This window comes from Mustela putorius, unplaced genomic scaffold, assembly GCF_011764305.1.
Source record: "Mustela putorius furo isolate JIRA1106 unplaced genomic scaffold, ASM1176430v1.1 tig00000827_pilon_pilon_pilon, whole genome shotgun sequence".
In the NCBI taxonomy this organism is placed as follows: domain Eukaryota; kingdom Metazoa; phylum Chordata; class Mammalia; order Carnivora; family Mustelidae; genus Mustela; species Mustela putorius.
Window position 1 is genome coordinate 1,261,113 of NW_025421489.1, and position 19,089 is coordinate 1,280,201.

Here is a 19,089-nt window from a genome sequence, read left to right on the forward strand (position 1 = left end):
TGGAGCAAAAATGGTGAGACCAAACTCAAGATCATGACTGTAACCATTCTATTATGATTTAGAGAAACAACTCAAACCTTGGCAAGCAACAGAACCACCCCTGGAAGGCCTATTAAAACACAGAGTTTCTGACTTAGTAGGTTTCCTTCTCCTAATGTCCTCCATGCTATTCCTTATGCTGCACAAGTAAGTAAAACCATATGATTCTGAAACTAGACCAAAGGTTTAAATTGGGGATATAACTAATTGATATTCTATAAATATACCTAATTGATATTCTATAAATTCTGGAGCATAACTTTATTACTGCTCGTTACCAACACATTCTCTTGCATTTTGAATACCTCAGATGTCTATAATTCATGGGGGGAATCCAAGAAGTCACATTTCTAGAAAGTTCTCAGGTGAGGCTGATGTTCCTAGTCTGGAAAACCTTTTTTTTTTTTTTTTTTTTTTTTTAAAGATCCTACTTCTTTATTTGACAGAGAGAGACGTAGCAAGAAAGGGAACACAACAAGCAGGGAGAGTGGGAGAGGGAGAAGCAGGCTTCCCACTGAGCTCCATGTCCTAGAAGGGACATTTTAACCTCTAAATCAAGTGATTGCTATGAAACAATTAACCCCAGAACTTTGGGGTTGTTTTGCTTTCCATTAGTATTGTCCAATTAGAGGAGAGAATAAGTCAATGAGTGAGTCAGCAGGAAGCAACCTCACAGACTGAATGGTAAGAAACAGACTCTGTCACCCAAAATAAATGAGAGAAAATGTGAATCCAGATTTTCTGCAAATGTTTATTATATATAATCAATATCTCCTACCATCACGGAATATGATATTTATATATCAAAAATGATTTTTTTTTACCTGAACAAGCTAAAGTTTTATTTTTTAATCTAAGGAATAAGACATTTAAAATTTTAACCATTTTAAATGATAATCATTTAAATACAGCATACATAACTTTGCCTTCTTAAACAGAAAAAAATGAATTTGTTTATGCTTTCTTTGATGACTTAGGATTATTGTGAATATTTATTAATGTACTGTAATTTAGAAATTATTAAGGTACTGGAGGCTGTTTGCCTCTGTTAGTCAAGTGATGAATTGATTTCCTTCTCATTAGCTATGTCTTTTCAAATTCCAGAGCTGGCCTTGTGCCCTGCCCTCCAATTTCTAATTTGGAGCTGGGTAGTTCCTTTTTTAAGGAGGGGGGCTTGATAATTTCTAAGGTTATTTCTAACATAAGATCCTATGACTGAGGCTCTACCACTGTAAGGAAAAGTCCAATATCAAACTAGTTTAATTCATCACTAAATATTCCATCCTATTTTAAACATTCACTGGTCCAGATATGAGACCTAGAGCCTCGTCTTTAAAGTTACATATGCAGACTTTGTGATAGCTATTTTCTCCCAGATAATTGAAAACCTATATTTTTAAGTCATTCAAAACATTAGATGACTGCAACACAAAATGAAGCAGACATCCTGGATTTGAAACTCACCCACAAGAGTCTGGTCTGTGGCCTTGGGAAATCGACTTTCTTCATCGAGTAGGGATAGCAGACCCATTGGCTTCTGCAGAAACATATCTAGGAGGGGCAGGTTATCTTCATATTCAATCACTCTGGCATTAACACCCTCATTTAGGTATTCATTCTGTAACAGGACATGACACATAGAAAAAATTCACTTAAAAATATGTGAATTATGGGACGCCTGGGTGGCTCAGTTGGTTAAGCGGCTGCCTTCGGCTCAGGTCATGATCCCAGCGTCCTGGGATCGAGTCCCACATCGGGCTCCTTGCTTGGTGGGGAGCCTGCTTCTCCCTCTGCCTCTGCCTGCCACTCTGTCTGCCTGTGCTTTCTCTCGCTTCTCTCTCTATGACAAATAAATAAATAAAATCTTTAAAAAAAAAATATGTGAATTGTGACATCGTGAATTTTTGATAGGTAGCTTGACAGTAATTACCCCAAACTCTCTTTTACACATATTATAATAAATTGCTTCCTATGACATTGCCCTTAAACTGAGGCTATCATTTTATTTTTCTTTCCCTAAAACTGTTAGTTCATTAAAGTCATCGGTGACTTGGTAATAATAAAATTTTCTAGTCTCTATACCAGAATTACAGACATCTGAGGTATTCAAAATGCAAGAGAATGTGTTGGTAACGAGCAGTAATAAAGTTACGCTCCAGAATTTATAGAATATCAATTAGGTATATCTTAGAGTTATATATCCCCAATTTAAACCTTTGATCTAGTTTCAGATTCATACGGTTTCACTTACTTGTGCAGCATAAGGAATAGCATGGAGGACATTAGGAGAAGGAAAAGAAAAGTAAATTGGGGGAAATCAGAGGAGGTGACGAACCATGAGAGACTATGGACTCGGAGAAACAAACTGAGGGTTTTGGAGGGGAGGGAGTGGGGGGTTGGGTGAGCCTGGTGGTGGGTATTAAGGAGGGCACGTATTGCATGGAGCACTGGGTGTGGTGCATAAACAATGAATTTTGGAACACTGAAAAAATTAAATTAAAAAAAGAAAACAGATGAACATAGGGGAAGGGAAGGAAAAAATAAAAATAATAAAAATAAATAAAAAATAAAATAAGATAAAAACAGAGAGGGAGATGAGTCACAAGAGACTCTTATCTATAAGGAGCAAACTAAGGGTTGCTGGAGGGGCAGTGGGTTGGGGGGTAATCAGGGGATATGCATTAAGGAGGGCACTTGATTTAATGAGCACTGGGTGTTAGATACGACCAATGAATCTCTAAATTCTACCCCTGAAACTAAGAATACACTACATGTTAACTAACTTGAATACAAATAAAATCTAAAAATAATGGAGTAAAAAATAATAATAAAAAAAAAAGAAAAGAAATGGATCTCTCAAGAACATTTAACTAACTTCTCAGTCATGATGACATTTACATTGTTAATAGGGTGGACAACCGTGGGTCATAGGAATGACCAGTGGATTTAGAACCAAGAACACATAGGTTCATATCTAGGTTCTGCCTCTTAACTGGCCATATAATTCTTTAAAAATTTTTTTGACTCTATAATCTCCCACCGTCTCATTTATCACATGGAGGAAACAATTTCCATCTAACAAAGTAAGTCTATCTGGTACATTAATAACTAGTTGTTATTGAGTATACCATAAGTTGTATAAAATAAAAAGGATGAATAACAACTAGTGTTAAGATTGGGCCCAGGCAACATGGGTATTGACGATCTAATTTACCAAATGGGCATGAAGAATGGTGCTCTTGGGGTGCGTGGGTGGCTCAGTGGGTTAAAGTCTCTGCCTTCGGCTCAGGTCATGATCCTAGGGTCCTGGGATCGAGCCCCGCATTGGGCTCTCCGCTCAGCGGGGAGCCGGCTTCCCTTCCTCTCTCTCTGCCTGACTCTGCCTACTTGTGATATCTATCTGGCAAATAAATAAATAAAATCTTATAATAATAAAAAAAAAAGAATGGTGCTGTTGCTCCATTCCTATGACTCTTCCCTCACACTGAGCCCCTACCCCAGTGCTTCAGGCTATTAGAGGACATGCATGACCCTGGGGAGACTTGAAGTCATGCTCCCGTGCAGGGCCTCATCAGTTCTCAGGTGATAAAGCAGCTATCACTGGGAAGTGTAGGAAATAACTCTTGCCTCGGGCAGAATATTCTGCACCATTCAGAACTATAAAATGACAGAGTATTTTCATTATTATTTTAACTTAAAAATTTTTTTTTTTAAGGAGGCTCCATGCCAGGCCTGAACTCACAACCCAGAGACCAAGACCTGAACTGAGACCAAGAGTTGGACGCCAGCTGAATGAGCCACCCAGGGGCCCCTTCATTATTTTAATATAGTCCTTAATTCATTAAATATTTTCACTGAACATCTTATAAAAAGGCATCGTGATGGGTGATAAAGAGATGTTTAACACAAACTCCCTGTCCTCAGGTGGATTTAAGATATAACTTGAGTGATAAGTTTAGTAAATAAAAACTCAAATGCAAGGTAACATACAATAAACAATACTTACAACGTACTCTATGGAGTTCAGAGAAAGATAATCAATTTCCAGCAACTCTGTGGAGGAATTTAACCAGTGGCAGGTGGGGCACTTAATAAGCTTAAACTTATAACCAGTATTTTGAAGACTTCTGAAATTGAAATCTAATTTCAAGGGTGTCACCAGGAAAAAGAAATGTACATTTTTAAGACAAAAAAACTAATACGTAAAAATTTGGCAGTGCCCCTTGGCCTGAAAAGTAGACCACCTGAAAGCCATTTGGTTTTTCCAGTACATCAAAATGGAAACAATGTCTGGAAGTTTCACAGCCTTTGCATTTGAAGGTAACCTTGGGAGCCATATGCAGACCCAGAATGACTTGGCTAGTAGACGTATCAAGCTGACAGCACATTACAGCTTAAATCACAACCGCGAAGTTCAGAAGAGGTTTTGTATGTTTTGTATAGAAAGCACACAAGGTTAAGGTCTCAATCAGTGCATTTGTCATTTCTATTTGCCTGTGTCAAAATCCACGGAACACTTTTGTGGCAGGTCAGACAGGAAAGAGATGAGTAACGTGGGAAACAATGGGCTCCCCTTGAAGATACTTGTAAGTATTAGGGACTCCAGACAAACCGAAGGACAGAACATGCTTTTATGGAGGAGTTATAAAGCATTCTGAGTAAAAGGAGCTTGCATAGAACAACCGATTATGTATTTTTGTAGAGGGTATGACCTCAAAATACTTAGTTGTTTTTAAGCGTAAGTGGAGCAACGAAGCTCTTAGAACTCTTAAGAAAGTCCTTTGCTATGCCCTGTATGTTAAAAATACATTTAGAGCAGAAGATAAGTGGAGTTATTAACTTCAGTAAAGGACTGCTTAGCATATATTATCTCTGCTCTGTTCGGATGGCCTGAGTTCCCTTTTGAGAAGGGCAGATGAATAATTATTTAAGTATAAATCAAGGAGAGGAGGGAAATCAGAAGACTTGGGTGTTAAGGAGGCTTCATGCCTGAGTCCAGGGCTTGCTTGTTTTTCACTGAGTTTTCAGGGTGAGTTGGGAAAAGGACACGTGGCAAGGAAGCCCGTGAAGGTGGCCCCCCTGCACAGCTCTGGCCATGACACAGGGCTATACAGCGTCCCCGCAGGAGAGATTCTAGATGACGAAGTTGAGTCCTTCTGTGTGGAAGGGTGGCTCCCATAGGCTGAGAGGCTGCAAGCTTCCACGTGGCTTGGAAGGTGGATGGGAACGTTGGTTTCCACCGCTGGGCACAGACTGTCACTCAGTAGAGGATGGACTCTTACCTCCTCGGGAGACCTTTCTCCAAGGTCCAGACTAATTCAGCAACACCCCCACCCCCCGCCCCACCATTCATCAGCTGGTCACTCCCTATCTCTCCGCCGCCATGTTTCACATTGTTTCACAGTATTTCTGGCATTTTTCCTGGTTTATTATTCTCCTTCTCTTGTTAGAATAGGAACTCCAAGAGGACAAGCACTTTTACTCACCTCTCTGTTTTTGAGCTCAGTATCTAGGGAGACCTGAGCGTATTAAATAAATGACTTTGTGTTAGGGATTGAACTGCTCCTGCTCAGCTCCTGCCCCAGCCAAGTTCATATGTTGAAGCCTTCATATCCAATGTGACTGCATTTGGAGATAGGGCTCTTCAGGAGGTGATTATGGTCAAATGAGGTCATAAGGGCATGGCTGGAATCCCATAGGACGGGTTTTCTTCTAAGAAGGGAAGAGACCTGCAATTGCACTATTGGGTATTTACCCCAAAGATACAGATGTCGTGAAAAGAAGGGCCATCTGTACCCCAGTGTTCATAGCAGCAATGGCCACGGTCACCAAACTGTGGAAAGAACCAAGATGCCCTTCAACGGACAAATGGATAAGGAAGATGTGGTCCATATACACTATGGAGTATTATGCCTCCATCAGAAAGGATGAATACCCAACTTTTACAGCAACGTGGACGGGACTGGAAGAGATTATGCTGAGTGAAATAAGTCAAGCAGAGTCAGTCAATTATCATATGGTTTCACTTATTTGTGGAGCATAAGGAATAACATGGAGGACAAGGGGAGTTACAGATGACAAGGGAGTTGAGGGAAATTGGAAGGGGAGGTGAACCATGAGAGACTATGGACTCTGAAAAACAAGCTGAGGGTTTTGAAGTGTGGTGGGGGGAGGTTGGGGTACGAGGTGGTGGGTATTATAGAGGGCACGGATTGCATGGAGCACCGGGTGTGGTGCAAAAAACAAGGAATACTGTTATGCTGAAAATTAAAAAATAAAAATAAAAAGAAGGGAAGAGACCCCAGGGAGGTGACTGCACAGAGTGAAAGTCACAGGAGATCACAGGGAGAAGGCAGCCGGCCATCTGTGAGTCCAGAAGCCAGGCCTCAGGAGAAGCCAAACCTGTCCCTGCTTTCATCTTAGACTTTGAGCTTCCAGAACGGTGAGGAAATAAACTTACTGTTTCAGTTCCAAGGTCTGTGATATCTTATGGCAGCCCCAACAAAGGAATACATGAGTTTTCTGGATTTCTTTTGTTAAAGTCACTTTAAAAAGCTGTTTTCCAGAGAAAGGCAGACTGGGGTGGAAACAATAAATCATGTGTGCATGCATAATTCTCAGCTTCTGATTATAAATGTAATACATGCTCATGTAAAATTAAAAATATGGAAAAACCATGAAGACCTCAAAATTCACATATAAATTCATCACCTCTAAATACTGGCTTAACATTTAGTGGAATCTTTTTAGTCTTTCTCTATGCATAATATTTCTGATAACAAAAGTCATACTATGTATTCAATTTTAATTTTACTTTATTTGCTTTGGTAAAATGGAATGGAAAACATGTAATTAATACATTTTCATGAACATTATTTGACTGGCTACCTGAGATATGTTGTAGTTTTCTATTCCATTCTCTTATTTGGGGACATTTTAGATTATCTCTTTAACTATATTATTTATTTATTTATTAAGTGAATGGCTTTTAAAAAAAAAGGTTTTATTTATTTATTTGACAGAGAGAGAGATCACAAGTAGGCAGAGAGGTAGGCAGAGAGAAAGGGGGAAGCAGGCTCCCCGCTGAGCAGAGAGCCCAATGCAGGGCTGGATCCCAGGACCCTGAGATCATGACCCGAGCTTAACCCACTGAGCCACCCAGGTGCCTCTGTTTTTGTTTTTATAAAGTAATCTCTACACCCAGCATGGGACTTGAACTCACAACCTTGAGATTAAGGGTCCCATGCTCCACCAGCTGAGCCAGGCAGGCACCCCCTATCCATTTTAAATAGTGCTGTGATGTACATCGTTGGGCACCAAGTTTCTCTGTATTTCAGATTTTATCTTTAGCACAGATTAGCTGGTCAACTTGTGAATGTTTCACAGGCTCATGATGAGCATTTCTAGACTGATTTATTTTAAAGCTTGCAGTAAGGTGCTTTCTAATCAGCCCTGCACATATACTCCTGTGTGTAGGCACTTGCTGCATCCCTGCCAGCACTGAATATTCTCATTAAGGAACCTTTTCTGGTATTTTTGAGAAATGAAAATGATAGCGCATTGTTGTAGTTGCATTTCTTTGACTGGATCTTAAACTACTTGAGAGGATGGTTTGGAGGGAAACAACATATGTCTATGCTTGGCACATATTACACAATGCCCGTGGGCTACTATGAAGAGTGTTATTATTCTGGAACGGATAACCATGACCATCATTTAGCTTCTTCTTGGGCTCAGAGGTAACATCACACCACCATCCATTGTTGTGATATCGCCGAAGATTCAGGAAGGAAGAGATCAGAGTTAAAACAGAGGAAAAGCTAAGGGGTTTCTCTGAGAACATCCTGATGTCAGGTTAACTTTTTAACTTTTGTTCTTTTGTCTCTTCTGCATTTGTTTCTACATGTTCTCCTGGTCATGGACTAACTGTCTTCCTTAGGAGTTCATTCTGAAGACGTCTGGCTGGCTTAGTCAGCAGAGAATATGCGTCTTGATCTTGGAGTTATAAATTTGAGCTCCACAGTGGGTACAGAGATTACTTAAAAATAAAACCTTTAAAAAAAAAAAAAAAGGAATTCATTCCTGAAGCTGGATTCTGAGTGTCTTTCCTGGGGAAATTATCTTCTTTTTCCTCCCCCAGCTTCACTGAGGTATAGCAGACATATAACATTGTGTTAGTTTAAGCTGTATTGTGTACTGACCTGACATACTTACATATTACAAAATGATCACCACCATAGAGTCAGCTAATTCCTCCGTCACATCACTAACTACTAGTTCTTTTTTGTGGTAAGAATTTTTAAGATCTATTCTCCTAAGAATTTTCAAGAATATGGTTCAGTTTTATTGGCTGTAATCACCACACTGTCCATTATTAGGCCCATAGGGCTTACTCGTCTTCAGACTGAAACTTTACTCTTTGACCAACATCTCCCCATTTCCCACAGCTCTCAGGCACTGGTGACCACCATTTTAGTCTCTGATTTTCACTTAGCATAATGCCCTCAAGTTTCCATCTATGTTGTCGCAATTAATAGGATTTCTTTCTTTCTCATGGCTAAACACATTCCACGGGGTATGTGGGGTATGTGTGTGTATGTGTAAGATTCTCTATCTGGTCATCCTTTGACAGAAACCATTGTTGTTGTTTCCACTATTGTGAGCAATGCTTCAATGAATATGGGAGTGCAGACATCTCTCACAGATCTTGTTTTGATTTCCTTTGGATATATACCCAGAAGTGGGATTGCTCAATCATACGGCAGTTCTATTTTTAATTTTTTGAGAAGACTTCATACTGTTTTCCATAGTGGTTACAGTGATTTATATTCCCACCAATAAGGCACAAGCATTCCCTTTTGTCTACACCTTCACCAACACGTTATCTTTTTAAATGATAGCCATTCTAACAGGTGTGAGGTGATACCTCACTGTGGTTTTGATTTGCATTCTCCTGATGATTAACGAGGTCAAGCACTTTTTTATGTACTTGTTAGCCACTTGTGTGTCTTTGGAAAAATGTCTGTTCAGATCCTTTGCCCACGTTTTAATCAGAATTTTTGTTTTTGCTTTTGCTCTTCAGTTGTCTGAATTCTATATGTTTTGGGTATTAACCCCTTATCAGATATATGATTGACAAATATTTTCTCCCATTGCATAGGTTATCTTTTCATTTTGTTGATGGTTCCCTTTCCTGCACAGAAGCTTTTCAGTTTGATGTAGTCCCACTTGTTTAGTTTTGTTTCTTTGGTCAAATAAATTAAAAAAAAAAAAACATTGCCAAGAATGGTATCAGTGAGTTATCCCTTATGTTTTCTTCTCGGAATTTCACAGTTTCAGATCTTGTGTTCAAGTCTTTTAATCCATTTTGAGTTGATTTTTGTGCATGGTGTAAGATAGGGGTCCAATTTCATTTTTTTGCATATGGCCTCCCAGTTTTCCCAGAACCATTTATTAAAGAGACAATCCTTTCCCCATTGTGTATTCTTGGAACCCCTGTCAAATATTAATTGACCATATATGCTTGGGTTCATTTCTGGGTTCTCTACATTGTTCCATTGATCTATGTGTGTTTTTATGCCAATACCACACTCTTTTGATTACTATGGCTTTGTAATGTAATTTGAAATCAGGATGTGTGGTGTCTCCAATTTTGTTCTTTCTTAAGATTGCTTTGGCTTTGGGGTGCCTGGGTGGTTCAGTGGGTTAAGCCTCTGCCTTCAGCTCAGGTCATGATCCCAGGACCCTGGGATGGAGCCCCACATCGGGCTCTCTGCTCCGCAGGGAGCCTGCTTCCTCCTCTCTCTCTGCTTGCCGCTCTGCCTACTTGTGATCTCTGTCTGTCAAATAAATAAATAAAATCTTAAAAAAAAAAAGATTGCTTTGGCTTTTTGAGGTCTTTTGTGATTCGATACAAATTTGAGGACTGTTTGTACTGTTTCTGTGAAAAATGCCATCAGAATTTTGTTAGGGACTGCACTGTATCTCTAAATTGTTTGGGGCATTTTAACAATATTAATTCTTCCATTTATTTATGGCTTCTTCTATTTCTTTCCTCAATGTATTATAGTTCTCAGTATACAGCTCTTCCACCTCCTTGGTTAAATTTTATTCCTAAGTATTTTATTCTTTTTGATGTTATTATAAATAGGACTGTTACCTTAATTTTTTTCCCGATAGATTGTTGTTAGTGTATAGAAAAATGAATGATTTATGCTGATTTTGTATTCTGCAACTTTACTGAATTTGTTGAATTAGTTCTCACAATTTTTTGGTGGAGTCTTCAGAGTTCTCTACATGGAATTTCATGTCATCTGCAAATAGAAACCATTTTACTTCTTCCTTTCCAATTTAAATGCCTTTTATTTCATTTGCTTGCCTAATTGCTCTGGCTAGGATTTCCAATACTATGTGGAATAAAACTGGTGACAGCCGGCATCCTTGTCTTATTCCTGATCATGTAGGAAAATCTCTCAGCTTTCACCTTTCAGTATGGTAGCTGTGGATTTGTCCTATATGGCCTTTATTATGTTGAGGTATGTTCCCTCTATATCCACTTTGTTGAGAATTTTTTTTTTCATCACGAATGGATTTTAAATTTTGTCAACTGCTTTTTCTGCTTCATTCTGTTAATTTGGTGTACTATATTAATGATTTGTGTCTGCTGAATCATCCTTGTAGCCCTGGAATAAATTCCACCTGATTATGGTATGGGATAGTTTTAATGGGTTGTCAAATTTGGTTTGCTAATATTTTGTTGAAGACTTTTGCACCTATTGTTCATCGGGAATATTGGTCTGCAATTTTCTTTTCTGATAGTGTCCTTGCCTGGTTTTGGTATCAGGGTAATGTTTGCCTCATAAAGTAAGTTTGAAGTTCCCTCCTCTTTTATATTTTCAAAAGAGTTTGAGAAGAACTGGTATTAATTAATTCTTAATTGAAAAATAAATAAATAATTATGTATAATATGTTATCAATATGAACATTAATCACCATAATTATAGTCATAAAATATTATTCATTATCAATTATACTAATTAAAATAACTATTATATGATTGATTATATTAATTGAGACTGGTTAATTATTAATTATGAATCCTTAATAATTCATTGATAGAATTTTCCAATGAAATTATATGGCCCTAGACTTTTCTCTGTTGGGAGATTTTTAAATTACTGATTCAATCTCATTACTAGTAATTGACTTGTTGATATTTTCTATTTCTTCATGATTTAGTCTTGTTAGGTTTTGTGTTTCTAAAAATTTGTCCATTTTTTCTAGGTTTTCCAGTTTGTTGGTGTATTCATAGTAGTCTCTTATAATCGTTTGTATTTCTGTAATAACAACTGTAAAGACTTCATTTTCATTTCTAATATTATTTACCTCAGTCCTCTCTCTTTCTTTTTTGGTTAGTCTTCCTGAAGATTTGTCAATTTTATTTATTTTTTTAAAAAACCACAGTTCCAGGGCGCCTGGGTGGCTCAGTTGGTTAAGTGACTGCCTTCGACTCAGGAGTCCTGGGATCGAGTCCCACATCGGGCTCCCAGCTCCATGGGGAGTTTGCTTCTCCCTCTGACCTTTTCCCCTCTCATGCTCTCTTGCTCTCTCTCTCAAATAAATAAATAAAATCTTAAAAAAAAAAACCAAAACACAACTCCTGGCTTCATTATTCTCTTCTATAGTCTTTTTAGTCTCTACTTCATTTATTTCTGCTCTGATCTTTGTTATTTCTCTCCTTCTAAATTTGAGCTTAGCTTGTTTCTTCTAGTTCACTGAGGTATAAAGTTCAATTTATTTATTTGAGATTTTTTTTCCCCTTAATGTATGTTTCATCATTACAAACTCCCTCTTAGAACTGCCTTTGCTGCATCCCCTAAATTTTGGTATGTGGTGTTTTCATTTCCATTTGTCTCAAGGTACTTTGATTTTTTCTTTCCATTTCCATTTGACCCATTGGTTGCTCAGGAAAACATTGTTTAATTTTCACATATTTGTGAAAACAGGCAGACTGCATCAGCACCACCTCATCATTAAGCCGTGGGAGAATACTTTCTGCTACCATCTGGGAGTTTGATCTAAGTATGAAATTCCCAAAAGATTTTCCTGAAATCACCAGGGCTTCGCTTCAATCTGGCTCAGATGATATTTTTCTTTTATGAAAGGTGGGAATATGTAACAACAGGGGGCAATGGAGTCCTTCACTGAAATTACACCTGTGAAATGAGGTCATAGGTGAGTCTATTGTTTGACACTGCTCCATAGTTTCAACTATTTAAGAACTAGAAGTATTTTAAACAGCTGGTATAGATGATCATCAATATTTATTTTCTTGTGTTTGCAATTTGGAAGTCATAAATCAGTATCTCTTTTTAGAAGGACAGTCCACTTAATACAGGATTTATATCAAGGGATGATATCAAGATTCCATTTAGGTTTGCAGCATTCTGGATAGACCATCGTAGAAGATAGCACATACGGACATTCCTCAGACATCCGTGGAACACCTACTACATGTATGTTTAAGAGAAGGTGGGCCTGGTTAAGGTAGACATGAAGACAAAAAGGTAGGGTCCCAGTCCTTTAGGGCACAGCGAATAGCCTCTCTGCCTTTTCACTGTAACCCTGAAGTCACATCCTAGGATTTCTTTGCTGGTGCTCTATTTTCTTTTTCAATTGTTCCTTAGTTCCATGTCCTTCTTTTCAGATGGTTTCTGCTTCCTCCAGTGTCCCAGTCTCTGTTACCAACACTGCCTGCCCCAGTGCTGATGCTCTCTCCAGTTTCCTTCTTCCTGTCTTGCATGGAACCCCTTTGGCCTATCATGTGAAAGACTGCCCCTTTCTCTCTTTTCCTTTCTTCCTCTCTCCTTTCTTTCAAATCAACAGAGCACCTTTTTCTTCCACATGAGATATTATTTTGTTAGGTCCCTGGTTCTTCTCAACTTTGCTTATTTGTTTGTTTGTGAGAAGAACCCCAGATATGTAGTAGAACTTCCAGATTCTGGTCCAGGCTCTGTTTCACCAGACTGTGACTCTGAGTAAGTAACAAGGAGTAATTTTTATCTGTCATATATAGATGATCTACTTAGGTTTCTTTTGGTTCAAACATTTCAAAATGTCCAAACTGCCTGAATGTGTTGTGAAACTTATGAATGAATGCATAAACCTTCCGCTGATGGAACATGTGGAAGGGGCGGGTGGAGGGGGAGGAAGCCAGATAAACACATTTATCCCTTGATGTCTGCCTTTTAGGAAAAGAATTCTTACTCACCAACTGCTCAATGAGTGTTCACATTTATGGAAACACTGCCCCCAGAGGAAAGAAACCATTGAGAAGAAGTTACTCATTCTAATAATCTTCATTCTAGGAAAAACATTTTAAAGGTCGAAAATCTAGGATTTAGGGGGCTATCACTACTCAAGGTGAGTTGAGTGTTTTTATGATAGTGAAAAGGGAAACTGCGCTGCCTTTCATTTTGAAGTAAGATCAAATGTAAAGAAAAGTTGCAAGAATAGTACAAAGAACTCCCGTGTGCCCAAAGTTCCCCCAATTCTCCAACTGCTAGTATTTTACCACATTTACTTTATCACTCACTCTCTTTATATATGTATATATATATACACACACACACACACACACACACACACACACACAGTATTTTTAGTAGGAACATTTCACTGAAGTAACTAAATACTTGTAAAAACTAAAAACGAAGAAAACAAGGTAGTGATATGTGTGCTGTAAAAATCTAAACTCTTTTTTTAAAAAAAGATTTTATTTATTTATTTGACAGAGAGAGATCACAAGTAGGCAGAGAGGCAGGCAGAGAGAGAGAGGAGGAAGCAGGCTCCCCGCTGAGCAGAGAGCCCGATGTGGGACTCGATCCCAGGACCCTGAGATCATGACTTGAGCCGAAGGCAGCGGCTTAACCCACTGAGCCACCCAGGCGCCCTCTAAAAATCTAAACTCTTGATGTAAAATAATAATTATGATTTGAAATCTGTCTCCTCCTGTGCTTTCTATCCAAAGCAGATCTCAATGATCCTATTGATTTTTACATAAATGTTAATGGGAAGCCACATCATTAATTTGGGAAGACACAGATCACTGATTCAGAAATCGGCAAGTAAATTATTGAGAAACTATTTTGGATAATTTGTAATAAAACATACTTGTTTTATTTTACATATATTTAATGAAATTTGGGGGAAAAGTTTTAAATGGTGCTTCCTAGAGCAGCTTCCTTTTTCAGAAAAACAAAAAAGGAAACAATGTATGTTAACCTGAACATTCTTTTTTTTTTTTCAAATGAGCATTTTTTAAAAAAGATTATTTATGTATTTATTTGACGACGGAGATCACAAGTAGGCAGAGAGGCAGGCAGAGAGAGAGAGAGAGGAGGAAGCAGGCTCCCTGATGAGCAAAGAGCCTGACTCGGGGTTCAATCCCAGGACCCTGGGATCATGACGTGAGCCGAAGGCAGAGGCTTTAATCCACTGAGCCACCTAGGTGCCCCTAAGGTGAACATTCTAACGTAGGCACTTTTTGTATAGGATAACTACTCTTGAAAACTCTTCAAAAGCTATAAAAGATCTTACAAATTTATATTCTACTGGCAGGTGACAGTTTTTGGCTTATAAGGATCAGTTTTGTCAATAGTAGGCTCGAACCTGACATGAAGAAAACTAGAGTCGTTGAACAGATCTATGCTCCCAATCATATATTCCTTTAAAAATTATTTTATTTCATAATGAAAATATATTTTTTTATTTTTTAAACATTTTTTTAAAGATTTTATTTATTTGACAGAGAGAGAAATCACAAGTAGGCAGAGGCAGGCAGAGAGAGAGGAGGAAGCAGGCTTCCTGCTGAGCAGAGAGCCAGATGTGGGGCTTGATCCCAGGCCCCTGAAATCATGACCTGAGCCGAAGGCAGAGGCTTTAACCCACTGAGCCACCCAGGTGCCCCATGAAAATATTTTTAAAAAGTTTGAAAACAATACCAAATTATCAAAATAAGTACCACAAATCCTCACATCACATTAGCGGTGCTGACCCAACTTCACTGATAAAAGAGAAACTGTGTGTGTAGCACGGATGTGGGGCAAGGGATGAGGGGGACACAGGAGCCCAGGACGCAGCCTGCCAAGAGCCAGCAGGAGAGCTTCGAGCTGCTGTAGGGATGCTCCACACACGGACCCAATCACTTGGATATCAACTTCCAGACTCGCTCAGTATGTGAGAAGTTTAAGGAACATTTGTATGTGATCTCAAATAATAACCCAAACCTTGGCTAAGCATTTAAACAGCAAGATGTTTTGTATCAAGGGTTTCTTTCTTTTTTTTTTTTTTCCTGAAGATTTTATTTTATTTGAGAGAGAGAGAGAGAGAGCACAAGTGGGGTAAGGGGGAGGGAGTGAGAAGGGAGAGGGATAAGCAGACTCCCCACTGAGCAGAGTCCAAGGAGGGGCTCAATCCCACAATCCTGAGATCATGACCTGAGTCGAAGTCATATGTTTAACTGACTGAGCCACCCAGGTGTCCATTGCTGTATCAAAGGTTTCTTAAATGCATGGCTGTTTTAATGCTTAAAGAAAATGCCTATAAAATGGCCTTTATTACTTGGAGAGCTAAAATAAGACTAATGCTAGCACCACTGCCCACATACGGTTTGTTTCATGGGGAAGAAATCCATTTTGCAAGCAAAACAACTTGAAGAGATTCATAAGGGATCTATTTGAATTACCCCCACATTTTTTTTTTTAATCAGATGACTGACTCTTTTTACTTTGTAATGTAAAAAAAAGTTGAAAGTGTAGATACTGTATAATGGATGGGTTTTTGTTCTTTGTAATTGCCACAAGTTATGTGTTGGAGCCCATATTCAACATCTCAAAAGCTTCAAACTTTAGGCTATGAACAGCTGGAGAGGAAAGTCATATACATTACTTACTCCAAGAGAAGCCAGAGCCGTAACTGCAGTTCTTGTTTCCATTATGTGCTGTCAATGGTTTCCTGCTTATAAAATGACTTCCAAATTTTAATTCTAAACCCATGGGCAGATATATAAATGATATATGTACATCCTTCTACGGAACAAATATTAATAGCTCACTTTAAAAATGAACTTTAGTTCCATTAATAGCCAGGAAGATGTGTTCCCGTAATGGATAAGAATGTTCCCCTTTGGTATAAGTAGGAGTAGAAGCAAGTAGAGTGAATCTTCAAGATTCTAGAACAACACTTTGTAGGATACCTAACGGGCTCCAAAGAACAATGGCATTTGTTCCAACTCAAACAGATGCCCACTGGTGACTCATCAATGGTTGGTTGTTCATTCCCCTTGATTTGAAACAAACTTCTAGGGAACAGGGTTCATTTCTTTTGAATGGGCTACACCACCATCGTTACACCGTAGTGCCCGACTGAAAGAACAGACAAAACCCACCAACTACAGCATCAGCTTGATTCCAACTTGAAGACAACTTCAAGCTTTCTATCACACTTTGATTACCGGTGTCCTCTCTCTCACATTGAAGAAAGGCAGAAAACAAACAAAACAAGCAAACAGAGGCAGAATTTGGCTAACAGTCCGTGTGACAGAAGCAGAATCTTGGCTAACAGCCAGTGTGAAGGCTCCTGTAGAGAGAGAGAGAGGCCTCCCTTACCAGACTTGGAGCTACTTGTTTGCTGCTCTTTGAGCTGCTAACTAAAAGCTTCTGGAAAAATATGGGAGTAGACATCCCCAAATGACGCCAATACAAACATAATAGGGAAAGCTGATCCATGAACACCTTATTCGTTGAATTAAAAACTTTGACAGAATTAAGGATACATTTTTCAGCTGCAACTCACTTAGAAGAGTTTGAATCTTGAACATTACAAGGTTACAACTATACTCTTAATTATTTGTAGGGACGGGGACTGCGATTGTTATTTGATTTTCAGACCACTGTTTTTAGATATAAAACTGTCCCTTTAAATTTTGTTAAAATCAATATATTTAAAATGGTTCACCTAGCGCTGGAAAAGGACGGCAGCTTCAGCATCAAACTCCAGAACAATCTCAGGAGTTGTGTGTTCTTGAAAACTATGCACCCAGCAAACTATGGATTAAGTCAGTGCCATAAATTCATTCACTAAAAATTTAGTCTATTGATTATTGGTATTACTGTAGTCTATTGATTATTGTTTTAAGGGAAAGTAAAGGGGGAAGGGCACCTGGGTGGCTCAGGAGTCTGGACTCTTGATTTCCGCTCAGATCTTGATCTCAGGGTTGTGAGTTCAAGCCCTGTAGCAGGGCCAGCCCTGCACATCTGGCACAGGTTCTCTCAATGGTAACATTAACAGCAACAAAAAGGAAGTAATGGGAAAACGATATTCAAAATACCTTTATAACCAACTTTGCTGAAGTGTCCCATATTATTAATTAATTAATTGACATATTACAAATACAAATAATACACAGGAGTGTCCTGTATATGACCTATCAGTTAACTCGGGCTAAATAAGTTATATATGCTCATTGGAACATAAATAAAGGCTCTGATGTTGTAGGACTGACTGTCTGTAGAGATAATGTCTGTTGGTTTAAATAGAACCAGAAGCTGTTTCATCTGTGAAGGTGTTGCCTGAGGCTTCTGTCTTGCTCAGACTGCTCAGATTATCTGAATGTCCATAAAATCGAGAGTGGTATGTCTTACCTATAAGCAATTACGGAACTATTAAATCAAGGTGCACTTGAGTCAAACCTATGATTATATTGGATCAAGAAAATGTGACCATGACTTTAATTAATGTTTTGGCTTAACAGCTGTTTCTCACTTACAGAAATCAGAGAAAGTGCATTCTTATTATTTTGTTTGTTTTTTTATGATTTTATTTATTCATTTGACAGAGAGAGAGAGAAAGAGATCACAAGTAGGCAGAGAGGGGGAAGCAAGCTCCCTGCTGAGCAGAGAGCCCGATGTGAGGCTTGATCCCAGGACGCTGAGATCATGACCTGAGCTGAAGGTAGAGGCTTTAACCCACTGAGCCATCCAGGCGCCCCAGAGTAAGTACATTCCTGACCTGTGATAGATACAACACGCAGCTGTAGTTAGCATTTCTCAGTTACAATTTTTGCATTCACAGAGAAGTGACAGAGTGGGGAAAAACAAAACAAAACAAAACAAACATGTGCACGCACATGTTAAAATCTAGAGAATCACTGATTAATCCCATATCCAGCGAATCCCACATCAACAACCAGATCACTCAGCTGCCAATGCTTGGCCTATAAGATTAGGAAGCAGGGATTCTTGAGTAGTTACCCCAGGAAGGCACTTGAAAGGATTGTGAATGGCCTGGATTCTAGCTGAAATTTTAACCTGTTGGGGGCAATTTTGAGTTGTTTTGTTTTGAAAGTCTCTCAAGGATATTTAAAAGAGCCTTCCAGAATAGTTTCATTTGTATCAAGCCCAAAGGCAAAAAGCGTTAAGAGCATTAGGATCATGGATAAAATTCAAGACTATCAAACAAAATGCACTGTTAACTATAACAACCTATAAAAGGTGAAAAGCAAATAATTATTGAAAATTATGGGGGTGCCTGGATGGCTCAGTCATAAGGCTACTGCCTTTGGCTCAGGTCATGATCCCAGGGTTCTGGGATGGAGCCCCATGTCAGGCTCCCTGCCACAGCAGGAAGCCTGCTTCTCCCTCTCCCACTTCCCTTGCTTGTATTCTCTCTTGCAGTCTCTCTCTCTTTCTGTCAAATAAATAAATAAAATCTTAAAAAAAAAATAAAATTATGTACATTGGTTTAAAGGTTAGTTCCAATAAAACCAGGTTCTAGCCTCAACTCCAAAAGAAAAGAATCACAGAGATCTCCCAAGACAGGCTGTTAATTAATCAGACAGGAAATAGATGAGGATGTACCCAGTTCCACGAGGGAGGTAATTCTAATAGAAGCCTATCGAAAAGTCCAAACAAACAAACAAACAGACAAAATTTACTTATTTCAGGCTCTGGTTAAAAAGGATTCTGTGAGCAGTATGAGGAATTAAAGCAA

The 19,089-nt window shown here is 38.7% G+C and overlaps 1 protein-coding gene across 1 annotated transcript in view; it reads right to left on the bottom strand.

Moving 5' to 3' along the window:
- The window catches only part of MYO3A (myosin IIIA), a 232,753-nt gene that overhangs the window by 72,967 nt on the left and 140,697 nt on the right, over positions 1 to 19,089 (bottom strand). Inside the window, exon 21 of the mRNA XM_004757631.3 lies at positions 1,504 to 1,657. Within this exon, the coding sequence (XP_004757688.1) occupies positions 1,504 to 1,657 (154 nt within the window). The remainder of the gene's footprint in view (positions 1 to 1,503; positions 1,658 to 19,089) is intronic.